Source organism: Salvelinus alpinus, chromosome 7 (genome assembly GCF_045679555.1).
Source record: "Salvelinus alpinus chromosome 7, SLU_Salpinus.1, whole genome shotgun sequence".
NCBI classification, from domain to species: Eukaryota; Metazoa; Chordata; class Actinopteri; order Salmoniformes; family Salmonidae; genus Salvelinus; species Salvelinus alpinus.
The window spans coordinates 69227551-69246980 of record NC_092092.1 but is presented as its reverse complement, the minus strand read 5'-3'; the positions used below and the strand labels follow the sequence as shown (position 1 = coordinate 69246980).

Genomic DNA, 19430 nt, shown 5'->3' with positions numbered 1-19430 from the left:
CCTCATATACACCTCTAGTTTCTCCTCATATACACCTCTAGTTTCTTCTCATATACACCTCTAGTTTATTCTAATATGCACCTCTAGTTTCTCCTAATATACACCTCTAGTTTCTCCTAATATACACCTCTAGTTTCTCCTAATATACACCTCTAGTTTCTTCTCATATACACCTCTAGTAATATACACCTCTAGTTTCTTCTAATATACACCTCTAGTTTCTTCTAATATACACCTCTAGTTTCTTCTAATATACACCTCTAGTTTCTTATAATATGCACCTCTAGTTTCTTCTAATATACACCTCTAGTTTCTTCTCATATACACATCTAGTAATATACACCTCTAAATTCTTCTAATATACACCTCTAGTTTCTTCTAATATGCACCTCTAGTTTCTTCTCATATACACATCTAGTAATATACACCTCTAGTTTCTTCTAATATACACCTCTAGTCTCTTCTAATATACACCTCTAGTTTCTTCTAATATACACCTCTAGTTTCTTCTAATATTCACCTCTAGTTTCTTCTCATATACACATCTAGTAATATTCACCTCTAGTTTCTTCTCATATACACCTCTAGTTTCTTCTCATATACACATCTAGTAATATACACCTCTACTTTCTTCTAATATACACCTCTAGTTTCTTCTAATATACACCTCTAGTTTCTTCTAATACACACCTCTAGTTTCTTCTAATACACACCTCTAGTTTCTTCTAATACGCACCTCTAGTTTCTTCTCATATACACCTCTAGTCTTTTCTAGTATACACCTCTAGTTTCTTCTCATGTACACCTCTAGTTTCTTCTCATATACACCTCTAGTTTCTTCTAATACACACCTCTAGTTTCTCCTCATATACACCTCTAGTTTCTCCTCATATACACCTCTAGTTTCTTCTAATATGCAACTCTAGTTTCTTCTCATATACACATCTAGTAATATACACCTCTACTTTCTTCTAATATACACCTCTAGTTTCTTCTAATATACACCTCTAGTTTCTTCTAATATACACCTCTATTTTCTTCTAATACACACCTCTAGTTTCTTCTAATATGCACCTCTAGTTTCTTCTCATATACACCTCTAGTTTCTTCTCATATACACCTCTAGTTTCTTCTAATATGCACCTCTAGTTTCTTCTAATATGCACCTCTAGTATCTTCTAATATGCACCTCTAGTTTCTTCTAATATGCACCTCTAGTTTCTTCTAATATGCACCTCTAGTTTCTTCTAATATGCACCTCTAGTTTCTTCTAATATGCACCTCTAGTTTCTTCTCATATACACCTATAGTTTCTTCTCATATACACCTCTAGTTTATTCTAATATGCACCTCTAGTTTCTCCTAATATACACCTCTAGTTTCTCCTAATATACACCTCTAGTTTCTCCTAATATACACCTCTAGTTTCTTCTCATATACACCTCTAGTAATATACACCTCTAGTTTCTTCTAATATACACCTCTAGTTTCTTCTAATATGCACCTCTAGTTTCTTCTAATATACACCTCTAGTTTCTTCTAATATACACCTCTAGTTTCTTCTAATATGCACCTCTAGTTTCTTCTCATATACACATCTAGTAATATACACCTCTAGTTTCTTCTAATATACACCTCTAGTTTCTTCTAATATACACCTCTAGTTTCTTCTAATATACACCTCTAGTTTCTTCTAATATTCACCTCTAGTTTCTTCTCATATACACATCTAGTAATATTCACCTCTAGTTTCTTCTCATATACACCTCTAGTTTCTTCTCATATACACATCTAGTAATATACACCTCTACTTTCTTCTAATATACACCTCTAGTTTCTTCTAATATACACCTCTAGTTTCTTCTAATATACACCTCTAGTTTCTTCTAATACACACCTCTAGTTTCTTCTAATACACACCTCTAGTTTCTTCTAATACGCACCTCTAGTTTCTTCTCATATACACCTCTAGTCTTTTCTAGTATACACCTCTAGTTTCTTCTCATGTACACCTCTAGTTTCTTCTCATATACACCTCTAGTTTCTTCTAATACACACCTCTAGTTTCTCCTCATATACACCTCTAGTTTCTCCTCATATACACCTCTAGTTTCTTCTAATATGCACCTCTAGTTTCTTCTCATATACACATCTAGTAATATACACCTCTAGTTTCTTCTAATATACACCTCTAGTTTCTTCTAATATACACCTCTAGTTTCTTCTAATATACACCTCTAGTTTCTTCTAATATTCACCTCTAGTTTCTTCTCATATACACATCTAGTAATATTCACCTCTAGTTTCTTCTCATATACACCTCTAGTTTCTTCTCATATACACATCTAGTAATATACACCTCTACTTTCTTCTAATATACACCTCTAGTTTCTTCTAATATACACCTCTAGTTTCTTCTAATATACACCTCTAGTTTCTTCTCATATACACCTCTAGTTTCTTCTAATACACACCTCTAGTTTCTCCTCATATACACCTCTAGTTTCTCCTCATATACACCTCTAGTTTCTTCTAATATGCACCTCTAGTTTCTTCTAATATGCACCTCTAGTTTATTCTAATATACACCTCTAGTTTCTTCTAATATGCACCTCTAGTTTCTTCTAATATGCACCTCTAGTTTCTTCTCATATACACATCTAGTAATATACACCTAGTTTCTTCTAATATACACCTCTAGTTTATTCTAATATGCACCTCTAGTTTCTCCTAATATACACCTCTAGTTTCTCCTAATATACACCTCTAGTTTCTCCTAATATACACCTCTAGTTTCTTCTCATATACACCTCTAGTAATATACACCTCTAGTTTCTTCTAATATACACCTCTAGTTTCTTCTAATATACACCTCTAGTTTCTTCTAATATACACCTCTAGTTTCTTCTAATACACACCTCTAGTTTCTTCTCATATACACCTCTAGTTTCTTCTAATATACACATCTAGTTTCTTCTAATATGCACCTCTAGTTTCTTCTAATATGCACCTCTAGTTTCTTCTCATATACACCTCTAGTTTCTTCTCATATACACCTCTAGTTTCTTCTCATATACACCTCTAGTTTCTTCTAATATGCACCTCTAGTTTCTTCTAATATGCACCTCTAGTTTCTTCTAATATGCACCTCTAATTTCTTCTAATATGCACCTCTAGTTTCTTCTAATATGCACCTCTAGTTTCTTCTAATATGCACCTCTAGTTTCTTCTAATATGCACCTCTAGTTTCTTCTAATATACACCTCTAGTTTCTTCTCATATACACCTCTAGTTTCTTCTCATATGCACCTCTAGTTTCTTCTCATATGCACCTCTAGTTTCTCCTAATATACACCTCTAGTTTCTCCTAATATACACCTCTAGTTTCTCCTAATATACACCTCTAGTTTATTATAATATGCACCTCTAGTTTCTTCTCATATACACCTCTAGTAATATACACCTCTAGTTTCTTCTAATATACACCTCTAGTTTCTTCTAATATACACCTCTAGTTTCTTCTAATATACACCTCTAGTTTCTTCTAATATGCACCTCTAGTTTCTCCTCATATACACCTCTAGTTTCTCCTCATATACACCTCTAGTTTCTTCTAATATGCACCTCTAGTTTCTTCTAATATGCACCTCTAGTTTCTTCTAATATGCACCTCTAGTTTCTTCTAATATACACCTCTAGTTTCTTCTAATATGCACCTCTAGTTTCTTCTAATATGCACCTCTAGTTTCTTCTCATATACACATCTAGTAATATACACCTAGTTTCTTCTAATATACACCTCTAGTTTCTTCTCATGTACACCTCTAGTTTCTTATCATATACACCTCTAGTTTCTTCTCATATACACCCCTAGTTTCTTCTAATATTCCTCTCTAGTTTCTTCTCATATACACCTCTAGTTTCTTCTAATACACACATCTAGTTTCTTCTAATATGCACCTCTAGTTTCTTCTAATATGCACCTCTAGTTTCTTCTAATATGCACCTCTAGTTTCTTCTCATATACACCTCTAGTTTCTTCTCATATACACCTCTAGTTTCTTCTAATATGCACCTCTAGTATCTTCTAATATGCACCTCTAGTTTCTTCTAATATGCACCTCTAGTTTCTTCTAATATGCACCTCTAGTTTCTTCTAATATGCACCTCTAGTTTCTTCTAATATGCACCTCTAGTTTCTTCTAATATACACCTTTAGTTTCTTCTCATATACACCTCTAGTTTCTTCTCATATACACCTCTAGTTTATTCTAATATGCACCTCTAGTTTCTCCTAATATACACCTCTAGTTTCTCCTAATATACACCTCTAGTTTCTCCTAATATACACCTCTAGTTTCTTCTCATATACACCTCTAGTAATATACACCTCTAGTTTCTTCTAATATACACCTCTAGTTTCTTCTAATATGCACCTCTAGTTTCTTCTAATATGCACCTTTAGTTTCTTCTCATATACACCTCTAGTAATATACACCTCTAGTTTCTTCTAATATACACCTCTAGTTTCTTCTAATATACACCTCTAGTTTCTTCTAATACACACCTCTAGTTTCTTCTCATATACACCTCTAGTTTCTTCTAATATACACATCTAGTTTCTTCTAATATACACCTCTAGTTTCTTCTAATATGCACCTCTAGTTTCTTCTAATATGCACCTCTAGTTTTTTCTCATATACACATCTAGTAATATACACCTAGTTTCTTCTAATATACACCTCTAGTTTCTTCTCATGTACACCTCTAGTTTCTTCTCATGTACACCTCTAGTTTCTTATCATATACACCTCTAGTTTCTTCTCATATACACCCCTAGTTTCTTCTAATATTCCTCTCTAGTTTCTTCTCATATACACCTCTAGTTTCTTCTAATACACACATCTAGTTTCTTCTAATATGCACCTCTAGTTTCTTCTAATATGCACCTCTAGTTTCTTCTAATATGCACCTCTAGTTTCTTCTCATATACACCTCTAGTTTCTTCTCATATACACCTCTAGTTTCTTCTAATATGCACCTCTAGTTTCTTCTAATATGCACCTCTAGTATCTTCTAATATGCACCTCTAGTTTCTTCTAATATGCACCTCTAGTTTCTTCTAATATGCACCTCTAGTTTCTTCTAATATGCACCTCTAGTTTCTTCTAATATGCACCTCTAGTTTCTTCTCATATACACCTCTAGTTTCTTCTCATATACACCTCTAGTTTCTTCTAATATGCACCTCTAGTTTCTCCTAATATACACCTCTAGTTTCTCCTAATATACACCTCTAGTTTCTCCTAATATACACCTCTAGTTTCTTCTCATATACACCTCTAGTAATATACACATCTAGTTTCTTCTAATATGCACCTCTAGTTTCTTCTAATATGCACCTCTAGTTTCTTCTAATATGCACCTCTAGTTTCTTCTCATATACACCTCTAGTTTCTTCTCATATACACCTCTAGTTTCTTCTAATATGCACCTCTAGTTTCTTCTAATATGCACCTCTAGTTTCTTCTAATATGCACCTCTAGTTTCTTCTAATATGCACCTCTAGTTTCTTCTAATATGCACCTCTAGTTTCTTCTCATATACACCTCTAGTTTCTTCTCATATACACCTCTAGTTTATTCTAATATGCACCTCTAGTTTCTCCTAATATACACCTCTAGTTTCTCCTAATATACACCTCTAGTTTCTCCTAATATACACCTCTAGTTTCTCCTAATATACACCTCTAGTTTCTCCTAATATACACCTCTAGTTTCTTCTCATATACACCTCTAGTAATATACACCTCTAGTTTCTTCTAATATACACCTCTAGTTTCTTCTAATATACACCTCTAGTTTCTTCTAATATACACCTCTAGTTTCTTATAATATGCACCTCTAGTTTCTTCTAATATACACCTCTAGTTTCTTCTCATATACACCTCTAGTCTTTTCTAGTATACACCTCTAGTTTCTTCTCATGTACACCTCTAGTTTCTTCTCATATACACCTCTAGTTTCTTCTAATACACACCTCTAGTTTCTCCTCATATACACCTCTAGTTTCTCCTCATATACACCTCTAGTTTCTTCTAATATGCAACTCTAGTTTCTTCTCATATACACATCTAGTAATATACACCTCTACTTTCTTCTAATATACACCTCTAGTTTCTTCTAATATACACCTCTAGTTTCTTCTAATATACACCTCTATTTTCTTCTAATACACACCTCTAGTTTCTTCTAATACGCACCTCTAGTTTCTTCTCATATACACCTCTAGTCTTTTCTAGTATACACCTCTAGTTTCTTCTCATGTACACCTCTAGTTTCTTCTCATATACACCTCTAGTTTCTCCTCATATACACCTCTAGTTTCTCCTCATATACACCTCTAGTTTCTTCTCATATACACCTCTAGTTTATTCTAATATGCACCTCTAGTTTCTCCTAATATACACCTCTAGTTTCTCCTAATATACACCTCTAGTTTCTCCTAATATACACCTCTAGTTTCTCCTAATATACACCTCTAGTTTCTTCTCATATACACCTCTAGTAATATACACCTCTAGTTTCTTCTAATATACACCTCTAGTTTCTTCTAATATACACCTCTAGTTTCTTATAATATGCACCTCTAGTTTCTTCTAATATACACCTCTAGTTTCTTCTCATATACACATCTAGTAATATACACCTCTAAATTCTTCTAATATACACCTCTAGTTTCTTCTAATATGCACCTCTAGTTTCTTCTCATATACACATCTAGTAATATACACCTCTAGTTTCTTCTAATATACACCTCTAGTTTCTTCTAATATACACCTCTAGTTTCTTCTAATATACACCTCTAGTTTCTTCTAATATTCACCTCTAGTTTCTTCTCATATACACATCTAGTAATATTCACCTCTAGTTTCTTCTCATATACACCTCTAGTTTCTTCTCATATACACATCTAGTAATATACACCTCTACTTTCTTCTAATATACACCTCTAGTTTCTTCTAATATACACCTCTAGTTTCTTCTAATATACACCTCTAGTTTCTTCTAATACACACCTCTAGTTTCTTCTAATACACACCTCTAGTTTCTTCTAATACGCACCTCTAGTTTCTTCTCATATACACCTCTAGTCTTTTCTAGTATACACCTCTAGTTTCTTCTCATGTACACCTCTAGTTTCTTCTCATATACACCTCTAGTTTCTTCTAATACACACCTCTAGTTTCTCCTCATATACACCTCTAGTTTCTCCTCATATACACCTCTAGTTTCTTCTAATATGCAACTCTAGTTTCTTCTCATATACACATCTAGTAATATACACCTCTACTTTCTTCTAATATACACCTCTAGTTTCTTCTAATATACACCTCTAGTTTCTTCTAATATACACCTCTAGTTTCTTCTAATACACACCTCTAGTTTCTTCTAATACACACCTCTAGTTTCTTCTAATACGCACCTCTAGTCTTTTCTAGTATACACCTCTAGTTTCTTCTCATGTACACCTCTAGTTTCTTCTCATTTACACCTCTAGTTTCTCCTCATATACACCTCTAGTTTCTCCTCATATACACCTCTAGTTTCTTCTAATATACACCTCTAGTTTCTTCTAATATGCACCTCTAGTTTCTTCTAATATGCACCTCTAGTTTCTTCTAATATGCACCTCTAGTTTATTCTAATATACACCTCTAGTTTCTTCTAATATGCACCTCTAGTTTCTTCTAATATGCACCTCTAGTTTCTTCTCATATACACATCTAGTAATATACACCTAGTTTCTTCTAATATACACCTCTAGTTTATTCTAATATGCACCTCTAGTTTCTCCTAATATACACCTCTAGTTTCTCCTAATATACACCTCTAGTTTCTCCTAATATACACCTCTAGTTTCTTCTCATATACACCTCTAGTAATATACACCTCTAGTTTCTTCTAATATACACCTCTAGTTTCTTCTAATATACACCTCTAGTTTCTTCTAATATACACCTCTAGTTTCTTATAATATGCACCTCTAGTTTCTTCTAATATACACCTCTAGTTTCTTCTAATATACACCTCTAGTTTCTTCTAATATGCACCTCTAGTTTCTTCTCATATACACATCTAGTAATATACACCTCTAAATTCTTCTAATATACACCTCTAGTTTCTTCTAATATGCACCTCTAGTTTCTTCTCATATACACATCTAGTAATATACACCTCTAGTTTCTTCTAATATACACCTCTAGTTTCTTCTAATATACACCTCTAGTTTCTTCTAAAATACACCTCTAGTTTCTTCTAATATTCACCTCTAGTTTCTTCTCATATACACATCTAGTAATATTCACCTCTAGTTTCTTCTCATATACACCTCTAGTTTCTTCTCATATACACATCTAGTAATATACACCTCTACTTTATTCTAATATACACCTCTAGTTTCTTCTAATATACACCTCTAGTTTCTTCTAATATACACCTCTAGTTTCTTCTAATATACACCTCTAGTTTCTTCTAATACACACCTCTAGTTTCTTCTAATACACACCTCTAGTTTCTTCTAATACGCACCTCTAGTTTCTTCTCATATACACCTCTAGTCTTTTCTAGTATACACCTCTAGTTTCTTCTCATGTACACCTCTAGTTTCTTCTCATATACACCTCTAGTTTCTTCTAATACACACCTCTAGTTTCTCCTCATATACACCTCTAGTTTCTCCTCATATACACCTCTAGTTTCTTCTCATATGCACCTCTAGTTTCTTCTCATATACACATCTAGTAATATACACCTCTACTTTCTTCTAATATACACCTCTAGTTTCTTCTAATATACACCTCTAGTTTCTTCTAATATACACCTCTATTTTCTTCTAATACACACCTCTAGTTTCTTCTAATACGCACCTCTAGTTTCTTCTCATATACACCTCTAGTCTTTTCTAGTATACACCTCTAGTTTCTTCTCATGTACACCTCTAGTTTCTTCTCATATACACCTCTAGTTTCTCCTCATATACACCTCTAGTTTCTCCTCATATACACCTCTAGTTTCTTCTAATATACACCTCTAGTTTCTTCTAATATGCACCTCTAGTTTCTTCTAATATGCACCTCTAGTTTCTTCTAATATGCACCTCTAGTTTCTTCTAATATGCACCTCTAGTTTCTTCTAATATGCACCTCTAGTTTCTTCTAATATGCACCTCTAGTTTCTTCTCATATACACATCTAGTAATATACACCTAGTTTCTTCTAATATACACCTCTAGTTTCTTCTCATGTACACCTCTAGTTTCTTATCATATACACCTCTAGTTTCTTCTCATATACACCCTTAGTTTCTTCTAATATTCCTCTCTAGTTTCTTCTCATATACACCTCTAGTTTCTTCTAATATGCACCTCTAGTTTCTTCTCATATACACATCTAGTAATATACACCTCTAGTTTCTTCTAATATTCACCTCTAGTTTCTTCTAATATACACCTCTAGTTTCTTCTAATATTCACCTCTAGTTTCTTCTAATATACACTTCTAGTTTCTTCTAATATGCACCTCTAGTTTCTTCTAATATGCACCTCTAGTTTCTTCTAATATGCACCTCTAGTTTCTTCTAATATGCACCTCTAGTTTCTTCTAATATACACCTCTAGTTTCTTCTAATATACACCTCTAGTTTCTTCTAATATACACCTCTAGTTTCTTCTAAAATGCACCTCTAGTTTCTTCTAATATACACCTCTAGTTTCTTCTAAAATGCACCTCTAGTTTCTTCTAATATGCACCTCTAGTTTCTTCTAATATGCACCTCTAGTTTCTTCTAATATGCATCTCTAGTTTCTTCTAATATGCACCTCTAGTTTCTTCTCATATACACATCTAGTAATATACACCTAGTTTCTTCTAATATACACCTCTAGTTTCTTCTCATGTACACCTCTAGTTTCTTATCATATACACCTCTAGTTTCTTCTCATATACACCCTTAGTTTCTTCTAATATTCCTCTCTAGTTTCTTCTCATATACACCTCTAGTTTCTTCTCATATACACCTCTAGTTTCTTCTAATATGCACCTCTAGTTTCTTCTCATATACACATCTAGTAATATACACCTCTAGTTTCTTCTAATATTCACCTCTAGTTTCTTCTAATATACACCTCTAGTTTCTTCTAATATTCACCTCTAGTTTCTTCTAATATACACTTCTAGTTTCTTCTAATATGCACCTCTAGTTTCTTCTAATATGCACCTCTAGTTTCTTCTAATATGCACCTCTAGTTTCTTCTAATATGCACCTCTAGTTTCTTCTAATATACACCTCTAGTTTCTTCTAATATACACCTCTAGTTTCTTCTAATATACACCTCTAGTTTCTTCTAAAATGCACCTCTAGTTTCTTCTAATATACACCTCTAGTTTCTTCTAAAATGCACCTCTAGTTTCTTCTAATATGCACCTCTAGTTTCTTCTAATATGCACCTCTAGTTTCTTCTAATATGCATCTCTAGTTTCTTCTAATATACACCTCTAGTTTCTTCTAAAATGCACCTCTAGTTTCTTCTAATATGCACCTCTAGTTTCTTCTAATATGCACCTCTAGTTTCTTCTAATATGCACCTCTAGTTTCTTCTAATATACACCTCTAGTTTCTTCTAAAATTCACCTCTAGTTTCTTCTAAAATTCACCTCTAGTTTCTTCTAAAATTCACCTCTAGTTTCTTCTCATAAGCACCTCTAGTTTCTTCTCATATGCACCTCTAGTTTCTTCTAATATACACCTCTAGTGTCTTCTAATATACACCTCTAGTTTCTTCTAATATACACCTCTAGTTTCTTCTAAAATGCACCTCTAGTTTCTTCCAAAATGCACCTCTAGTTTCTTCTAATATACACCTCTAGTTTCTTCTAAAATGCACCTCTAGTTTCTTCTAATATACACCTCTAGTTTCTTCTAAAATGCACCTCTAGTTTCTTCTAATATACACCTCTAGTTTCTTCTAAAATGCACCTCTAGTTTCTTCTAATATACACCTCTAGTTTCTTCTAAAATGCACCTCTAGTTTCTTCCAAAATGCACCTCTAGTTTCTTCCAAAATGCACCTCTAGTTTCTTCTAATATACACCTCTAGTTTCTTCTAAAATGCACCTCTAGTTTCTTCTAATATACACCTCTAGTTTCTTCTAAAATGCACCTCTAGTTTCTTCTAAAATGCACCTCTAGTTTCTTCTAATATACACCTCTAGTTTCTTCTAAAATGCACCTCTAGTTTCTTCCAAAATGCACCTCTAGTTTCTTCCAAAATGCACCTCTAGTTTCTTCTAATATACACCTCTAGTTTCTTCTAAAATGCACCTCTAGTTTCTTCCAAAATGCACCTCTAGTTTCTTCTAATATACACCTCTAGTTTCTTCTAAAATGCACCTCTAGTTTCTTCTAATATACACCTCTAGTTTCTTCTAAAATGCACCTCTAGTTTCTTCTAATATACACCTCTAGTTTCTTCTAAAAATGCACCTCTAGTTTCTTCTAATATACACCTCTAGTTTCTTCTAAAATGCACCTCTAGTTTCTTCCAAAATGCACCTCTAGTTTCTTCCAAAATGCACCTCTAGTTTCTTCTAATATACACCTCTAGTTTCTTCTAAAATGCACCTCTAGTTTCTTCTAATATACACCTCTAGTTTCTTCTAATATAATAATACCATTTGAAAATGCCCGCATTCCAAATTCAATATTCCTCCCATCTGGATGTCTTCTTCTCATCAAAATTCACAGCCTTTCCATCCTTCATCTCACAGGTCTTTCATTCTCTCTCTCTCTCTCTCTCTCTCTCTCTCTCTCTCTCTCTCTCTCTCTCTCTCTCTCTCTCTCTCTCTCTCTCTCTCTCTCTCTCTCTCTCTCTCTCTCTCTCTCTCTCTCTCTCTCTCTCTCTCTCTCTCTCTCTCTCTCTCTCTCTCTCAAGCAGCAGTCATGTTGATTACAGACAATGTCTCTTCAACTTTTGAACCTAGTTGTGCCAGTACCATGGTAACGATTGTGTACTTGTTCTCAGCCTAGTTTCCTCTTGAGCATGACCTCTTTTTAACCTGTGACCTTACCCAAACATAGAGCCATTGTTTGATAATTCCATGGATTGCAAGGTACCACAGTGTTAGGTTAAGAGTTTAGTATCTGGCTAAACAGACAGTTTCTTTTCACGGTGCTGTTAGGACTTGCTTTCTGTTATGAGTGCTGCTGCTTTGATCTCTGTCGTTTTTTGTGTCCCTTCTTCATCACCCTCCATATCAGCTTCTTCATCACCCTCTACTCTCTGATCCATGGGGCTTTAAGTGGATTTGTTCATTCTCTAGCTTGTTATACATGAGGCTAGGTGAAGTTATATCAGTCATCATATTTGATGTTTTTCTTGGCACGTTTTAATTCGTTCCTGCCTTGAGGAAGATGTATTACTAAAATTATTTAATCAGTTCCATCACACACATGAAATACCATCTTTTTTTATTTCTTCCATCTAGGTAATGAGTCTCACCTGTTAGATTCAGGTAAGGACTCCATTATTCATTATTTAATGATTTGTCATGACTTGATTTGTGAAATCCTCAGGATAGAGCTAAGGCGGGATCAAATAACTAATATTTGTCCAGTTACCATGGCTACAAAAAGCAGGAAAAGGCACAGGGAGGTAGGGAAGCGGACACTCACATGCTCTTTGTTCTGTGATTGGCTGTTAGATGTGTGGCAGTCATACAGCGCCACGGAGAGCCTGAGGAACGGCGACGTCACCACTTCCTCCCTGGCCGCCAAAGGCTTCAGGAGCGTCAGGCCCAATCTACAGGACAAGAGGTCTCCCACACCAGTGAGTCTTGTGGCTGGCGTTCAGTGTTTGTTTACACCACAGTTGTTTCCCTCCCAGCACGGCTGTCTCCTGTTTCATGTCTCCTGTCCCTGCCTGGCCTTTTCCTTCAACAGGAAATGGAAATGGAAACGCCCCTGGTCTCCGGACTGCGTTTGAAATAGCACCCTACCTATAGTGCACTACTCTAGTAATGCACTGTATAGGGAATAGTAGTGCAGTGTATAGGGAATAGATAGTGCACTGTATAGGGAATAGTAGTGCACTGTATAGGGAATAGTAGTGCACTGTATAGGGAATAGTAGTGCACTGTATAGAGAATAGTAATGCACTGTATAGAGAATAGTAATGCACTGTATAGGGAATAGTAATGCACTGTATGGGGAATAGTAGTGCACTGTATAGGGAATAGTAGTGCGGTGTATAGGGAATAGTAGTGCAGTGTATGGGGGATAGTAGTGCAGTGTATAGGGAATAGTCGTGCACTGTATATGGCATAGTCGTGCACTGTATAGGGAATAGTCGTGCACTGTATAGGGAATAGTCGTGCACTGTATAGGGAATAGTCGTGCACTGTATAGGGAATAGTAGTGCACTGTATAGGGAATAGTAGTGCACTGTATAGGGAATAGTAGTGCACTGTATAGGGAATAGTAGTTCACTGTATAGGGAATAGTAGTGCACTGTATAGGGAATAGTAGTGCAGTGTATAGGGAATAGTAGTTCACTGTATAGGGAATAGTAGTTCACTGTATAGGTAATAGTAGTTCACTGTATAGGGAATAGTAGTGCACTGTATAGGGAATAGGGTGCCATTTGGGACGCATCCCTGGGTAATTAATGGTTTAACTCAACAGCTGACGTCATTCATTGATCTCCTTGAAGAACACTGAGTCTTTTTCTTATGTGTTGTACTGGTTGTTATGTGTTGTACTGGTTGTTATGTGTTGTACTGGTTGTTATGTGTTGTACTGGTTGTTATGTGTTGTACTGGTTGTTATGTGTTGTACTGGTTGTTATGTGTTGTGCTGGTTTTTGTCAGTACTGATATTATTTTGCTGAGCTTGAATTATCTACAGAGGCATCAGAAAGGCTCTGAGGGGCCCTTGATAAAAGGTTCTGTTTTATCTGGAAGCTGTTGTGTATTCTGTACTGCCTGGTGCTTTTAGCTGGTCAAGGCCAGTCTTCGCTGCTAAACTGAGCTAGTTTTTGTTTACAAAACCACTCTTTCAAATGGACTACTTGTTGACATTTATATAACCACCCAACCTATTATGGTTAGAGAGAAGGTTTGCTGCCATAAAAAACATTCTGACTCAGATCGGTGAAAAAAAAAACTTTTTCTTTATAGAAACACTGATAGCCACAGTACAGGTATTATTTGTCTCAACAGAAGACATTACAATGCCTTTAATAATGTATTTGTATGTTGTTGTCTGTCTCTCTTCTGTGAATGTTTTGGAATGCCTTGGCTGAGTAAGGCCCCACCTCCTCCCAGTCATAGCTCTCACCTGAGCCCTGTTGGCAGTTCCCCCTCATCCTACAGCCTTCCTCTGCCTGGCCCTGGTGAATGTTCCTCTAGCTCACTGGTCCTTAGGCACCGGTCCCACTCCTCAGGAACCATGTCCTCCTATTCACACTACCCAGAGAACACCTCTCTCAACCCCAACACCAGGTTAACTGTACCAAGCACCAGTAGCTCCTCCCAATCTGTCTACAGTCAACCACAGGGATCCGGCACGGTCTCCCCTAGACTAACCCCGTTGCACGTTACTGAGAGCCCTTACACCCCTGGTACATACCCCCACCATGAGCCTGTCCTTAAAAACAAGCCACCCCTCCCCCAGAGAGAGAGACACACCTCCTCCCTGTCTATCCGCATCACCCCACCCACTCCCCTGGTGGTCACAGTGCCCCTGCTCTGCCAGTACACCCTCCCCTCAGCAGGGCCCCCGTGGACAGGACCCCAGGACACAGGGATGGCTCTCCTGCTCTCGCCCCCTGCAGGCCGACAAGTGGTATAAACCTTTTCTAGTTTTTACTGACTGAACCATCCCATTTTCCTCTAATGCTCTCTCACTCACAACCATGCAACGTACCAGTACCAGACACTCTTCACCAGTCAGTAGCTCATCGTAGCTAGTTCCTCCAGCACTGGACTTCTTTTTGTGTCTGACAAGTAGTTTATCATGTCTACCCTGGAGCGCACTGAGGTTTGAATAGCTCGTTAGCGAGTTTCCAATTTCATAGTGATTATGGTAATTAGACCTGATGCAATAGCGCCTTTGAAAACTATGGATTTATTTATGATAAGCCTTAGGAAATTGCAAAGAAATGATTTGCATGTCTGTGTCTGAGACCTAGTCCTTGCATTAATGCACCATTATTATATGTCTGCAGCAAAGGGTTTTGTAGGAAACCAAATGTGTTGTATTGTTGTTATTACAACTGGATCGTTTCCCCAACATTAGATTTGAACTCAAACTAACTAGGAGACAGCACCTTTCCTTCCTCTCTCAGGAACCAGAGCTCCACCTGGCTTTACTCAAATATAACCTCTTCTCTCTTCACCTCCTATCGCCTATCTCTCTCAGGAACCAGAGCTCCACCTGGCTTTACTCAAACATAACCTCTTCTCTCTTCACTTCCTATCTCCTATCTCTCTCAGGAACCAGAGCTCCACCTGGCTTTACTCAAACACCTCTTCTCTCTCTCTTCACCTCCTATCTCACTCTACGAGCCGTCACTGCAGTGTGTGTGCTATGTTTCACTCTAAAGTCTTTTCTCCACGTTCAACTCTAACTTCAGGTCCCTCCGAGACCACCACACAGAAAGACATCTCCTGAACCGACACTGCCAGCCTACCAGCCCCCCCTAAACAGGCCCTTTCATATCCGTCTCTCATCTGACCCCTCAAAGTCCCCCAGCCTCCCTCCACCAGTCCCAGTGGGTCCCCGGACCCACTCCCTGCCCCCCCAGGGCCCCTCCACCCCCGAGCCCAGCCAGAGCGGGGCCAGCTCGGTCCTCAGCTGCTCCTACAGTGATTTGTCCACTGCCGTTCTGGAGGAAGAGTTGCAGCACTGTGCCCTGCTGTGTGCCACCGACAGGAGTTCTCAAACGCCCTCGCCCACCCTCAGCCAGACGTCGGCCATCACCGACGACACTGCGCTCACTGCCACTACCTACACCATCGCCGTCGCTAATGTAACTATTCACCTGCTATCTACCTGACCTGAGCTCACCCCTCTCCCTGCAACCTCTCCTCCCTGACCGTTTCAAATCTTTCTTCTGAAACGGGCCTGAGTTTAGTCCTGAGACACTAACCAGACTCCATCCTCTTGGGTTGATTGGTTGATATTCTCTCCCCTCTTCACCTGATGTGAACTGTTGTGCCTCTCCATCCTAAACAGCAGCTAAACAGCTCCTCTGTTTTGTGTTACTGTGCTTAATGCTCTCGCAGGTTAACGACTAATGCCATTAGTTCCACAGCTTCTCTTGACTTACTATAATTGTTAAAAGTTTTAACACAATATCTGAATGTGCCAGACATTATGGGTTCATATCATGGTTTTATTATGTCCCATTATGTTACATCTGCCCTTATTTGACCTTACCCAACAGTTACAGTAGGTGAAAAACAAGTCAACTACAGTGTAACTAAACCATGGTTACACCAGCCTTGTTCCTTTTAATCAATCCAGAGCTTGTGTTTTAACCCAACCCAGTGATTTTCAGTGAACTTCCCTTCTGAAAACCTTGTCAATTCCATGTTTGTGGTGGTTATTCTATTGTCCCTTTACAGTGTTGGTAGCATTTTTAATGCTGTCTTTTTTCTAATCAATTTGACAGATAACCAAACACTGTTTGTCCATGACAGATTCTCTGTCCCTGACTTCTTAAACGGCGATGAATTTCAGTCTCTTCATTCCTTTCTTTCTTTCTTTGTCTGTTTACTGAGCTACTGGTGATGATTCTATTGTATATTCATTCTCTCTCTCTCTCTCTCTCTCTCTCTCTCTCTCTCTCTCTCTCTCTCTCTCTCTCTCTCTCTCTCTCTCTCTCTCTCGCACTCTCTCTCTCTCTCTCTCTCGCACTCTCTCTCTCTCGCACTCGCTCTCTCTCTCTCTCGCACTCTCTCTCTCTCTCTCGCACTCTCTCTCTCTCTCTCTGTCTCCGTCTCTCTCTCTCTCGCACTCTCTCTCTCTGTCTCCGTCTCTCTCTCTCTCTCTCTCTCTCGCTATCTCTGTCTCTCAGAACTACATGGCAGTGAATGGGAATGGCGGGATCACGGGCAGCTCCTACAGTCACCTCCAGAGGCCCTTCTCCCCCATGTCCTACCCCCCTCCTCCCCCACTCAGCCCCAGCCTTGGCCACTTAACACAGGCCAGGAGTGCAGGTGAGTACTGCTTGATAGCTCTATCAGTTTACTTCCCTTCTTGAAACCTGCTGTAAATCAGTGATCGACTTAGACACACACAGACACACATACACACAGACACACACACTCTCAAATTAACTCTCCAAGGTCATTTGCCCCTTGGCAGAAGAGCTTCAGTCGACAGTGCAGCAGAGTGTAGCCTGTGCAGGCGCTAGTAAGTTTACAGCCTCTCACTCACTCCCATTGCTAACTGAGTGTGTCAGTCCTGCTAGCGCTCCCATGCACTAATAGAGCTCTAACTAGAGAAGAATCACAGCCCGACGCTAGCTGGAGTGTCTAGTATGAGGTAGAGAGCGAGGGGGAAGAGAGAAGAGAGGTGGTGTGTGCTCCTTCGTCTGCGTCCAGTGATCTCTGAAATCCCAGTGGCCAAGTGACGCAGATTAAAGCTCTAATCTGAGGGAGGGGATTAGAGTGGTTGAGACCAGGCTCTCTCTTGTTTTTGTCCTATCTTTCTTTCTCTCTTCACTATTATAGTCTCCTGGGAAGGATCTAGTTCAGCATGTTTCTAATCACTATAGGTCCGAGAAGAAATAAGATATGTGTTTTCCTCTGTGTGTGTGGAGAGGAGGTTTACCTTTACCAGAGAGTTGTTGGTTTACCTTTACTCACCAGTGTTTACTGTTTACCAACCTCGCTCTCTGGGACCCTGTCTGTCTGTGAGGTGACCTGGTCTGCAATAGTGTACAGTAGGCGTGGTTTGTCTCTTCTTTCCCACTCCTCCCTCCTCCTCACCGTCTCTCTCCTTCCCCATGGCTCTCCTGTCTGGCAGAGGTCCGCTCCCCAGGCTACCCCCGTATGAGCCGCCCGCCCCCCGCCACCCCAGCAGAGGAGGAGTACCAGGAGGTACCAGGAGCCCCAAGGGGAGGCGAGGGGGGGAAAGCCCCTCACCACGCAGGCATCGGCCCTGTGGATGAGTCTGGCATCCCCATCGCCATCAGAACGGTGAGTTGACAAAGACTGTGTCCTAAATGGAACCCTATATAGAGAATAGGATATATAGAGAATAGGATATATAGGGAATAGGATATATAGGAAATAGGTTAAATAGGGAATAGTCTATATAGGGAATAGGATATATAGGGAATAGGATATATAGGAAATAGGTTAAATAGGGAATAGGTTAAATAGGGAATAGGATATATAGGAAATAGGTTAAATAGGGAATAGGATATATAGGTTAAATAGGGAATAGGATATATAGGAAATAGGATAAATAGGGAATAGGATATATAGGGAATAGGATATATAGGAAATAGGTTAAATAGGGAATATGATATATAGGAAATAGGTTAAATAGGGAATAGGATATATAGGAAATAGGATAAATAGGGAATAGTCTATATAGGAAATAGGATATATAGGGAATAGGATATATAGGAAATAGGTTAAATAGGGAATAGTCTATATAGGGAATAGGATATATAGGGAATATGAAATAGGTTAAATAGAGAATAGTCTATATAGGTAATAGGATATATAGGTTAAATAGGGAATAGTCTATATAGGGAATAGGATATATAGGGAATAGGATATATAGGGAATAGGCTATATAGGGAATAGGATATATAGGGAATAGGCTATATAGAGAATAGGATATATAGGAAATAGGTTAAATAGGGAATAGTCTATATAGGGAATAGGATATATAGCGAATAGGCTATATAGAGAATAGGATATATAGGAAATAGGTTAAATAGGGAATAGTCTATATAGGGAATAGGATATATAGGGAATAGGATATATAGGGAATAGGATATATAGCGAATAGGATATATAGGGAATAGGATATATAGCGAATAGGCTATATAGGTAATAGGTTAAATAGGGAATAGTCTATATAGGGAATAGTCTATATAGGGAATAGGATATATAGGGAATAGGCTATATAGGGAATAGGCTATATAGGGAATAGGATATATAGGGAATAGGCTATATAGGGAATAGGATATATAGGGAATAAGTTAAATAGGGAATAGGTTAAGTAGGAAATAAGCTATATAGGGAATAGGCTATATAGGTAATAGGCTATATATGATATATAGGGAATATGTTATATAGGTAATAGGATATATAGGTAATAGGCTATATATGATATAGGATATATAAGGAA

The 19430-nt window shown here is 37.7% G+C and overlaps 1 protein-coding gene across 13 annotated transcripts in view; it reads left to right on the top strand.

The window, feature by feature from the left end:
• sorbs2b (sorbin and SH3 domain containing 2b) overlaps positions 1 to 19430 on the top strand; it is a 113195-nt gene that overhangs the window by 39736 nt on the left and 54029 nt on the right. For 10 of the 13 annotated variants that reach the window (XM_071411417.1, XM_071411416.1, XM_071411419.1 and 7 more), the window contains exons 3-8: positions 12545 to 12571; positions 12761 to 12885; positions 14364 to 14900; positions 15691 to 16086; positions 17137 to 17278; positions 18090 to 18262. In XM_071411417.1, the coding sequence (XP_071267518.1) occupies positions 12545 to 12571; positions 12761 to 12885; positions 14364 to 14900; positions 15691 to 16086; positions 17137 to 17278; positions 18090 to 18262 (1400 nt within the window). The remainder of the gene's footprint in view (positions 1 to 12544; positions 12572 to 12760; positions 12886 to 14363; positions 14901 to 15690; positions 16087 to 17136; positions 17279 to 18089; positions 18263 to 19430) is intronic. The other 3 variants (XM_071411426.1, XM_071411425.1, XM_071411427.1) reach the window with 3 other exon arrangements.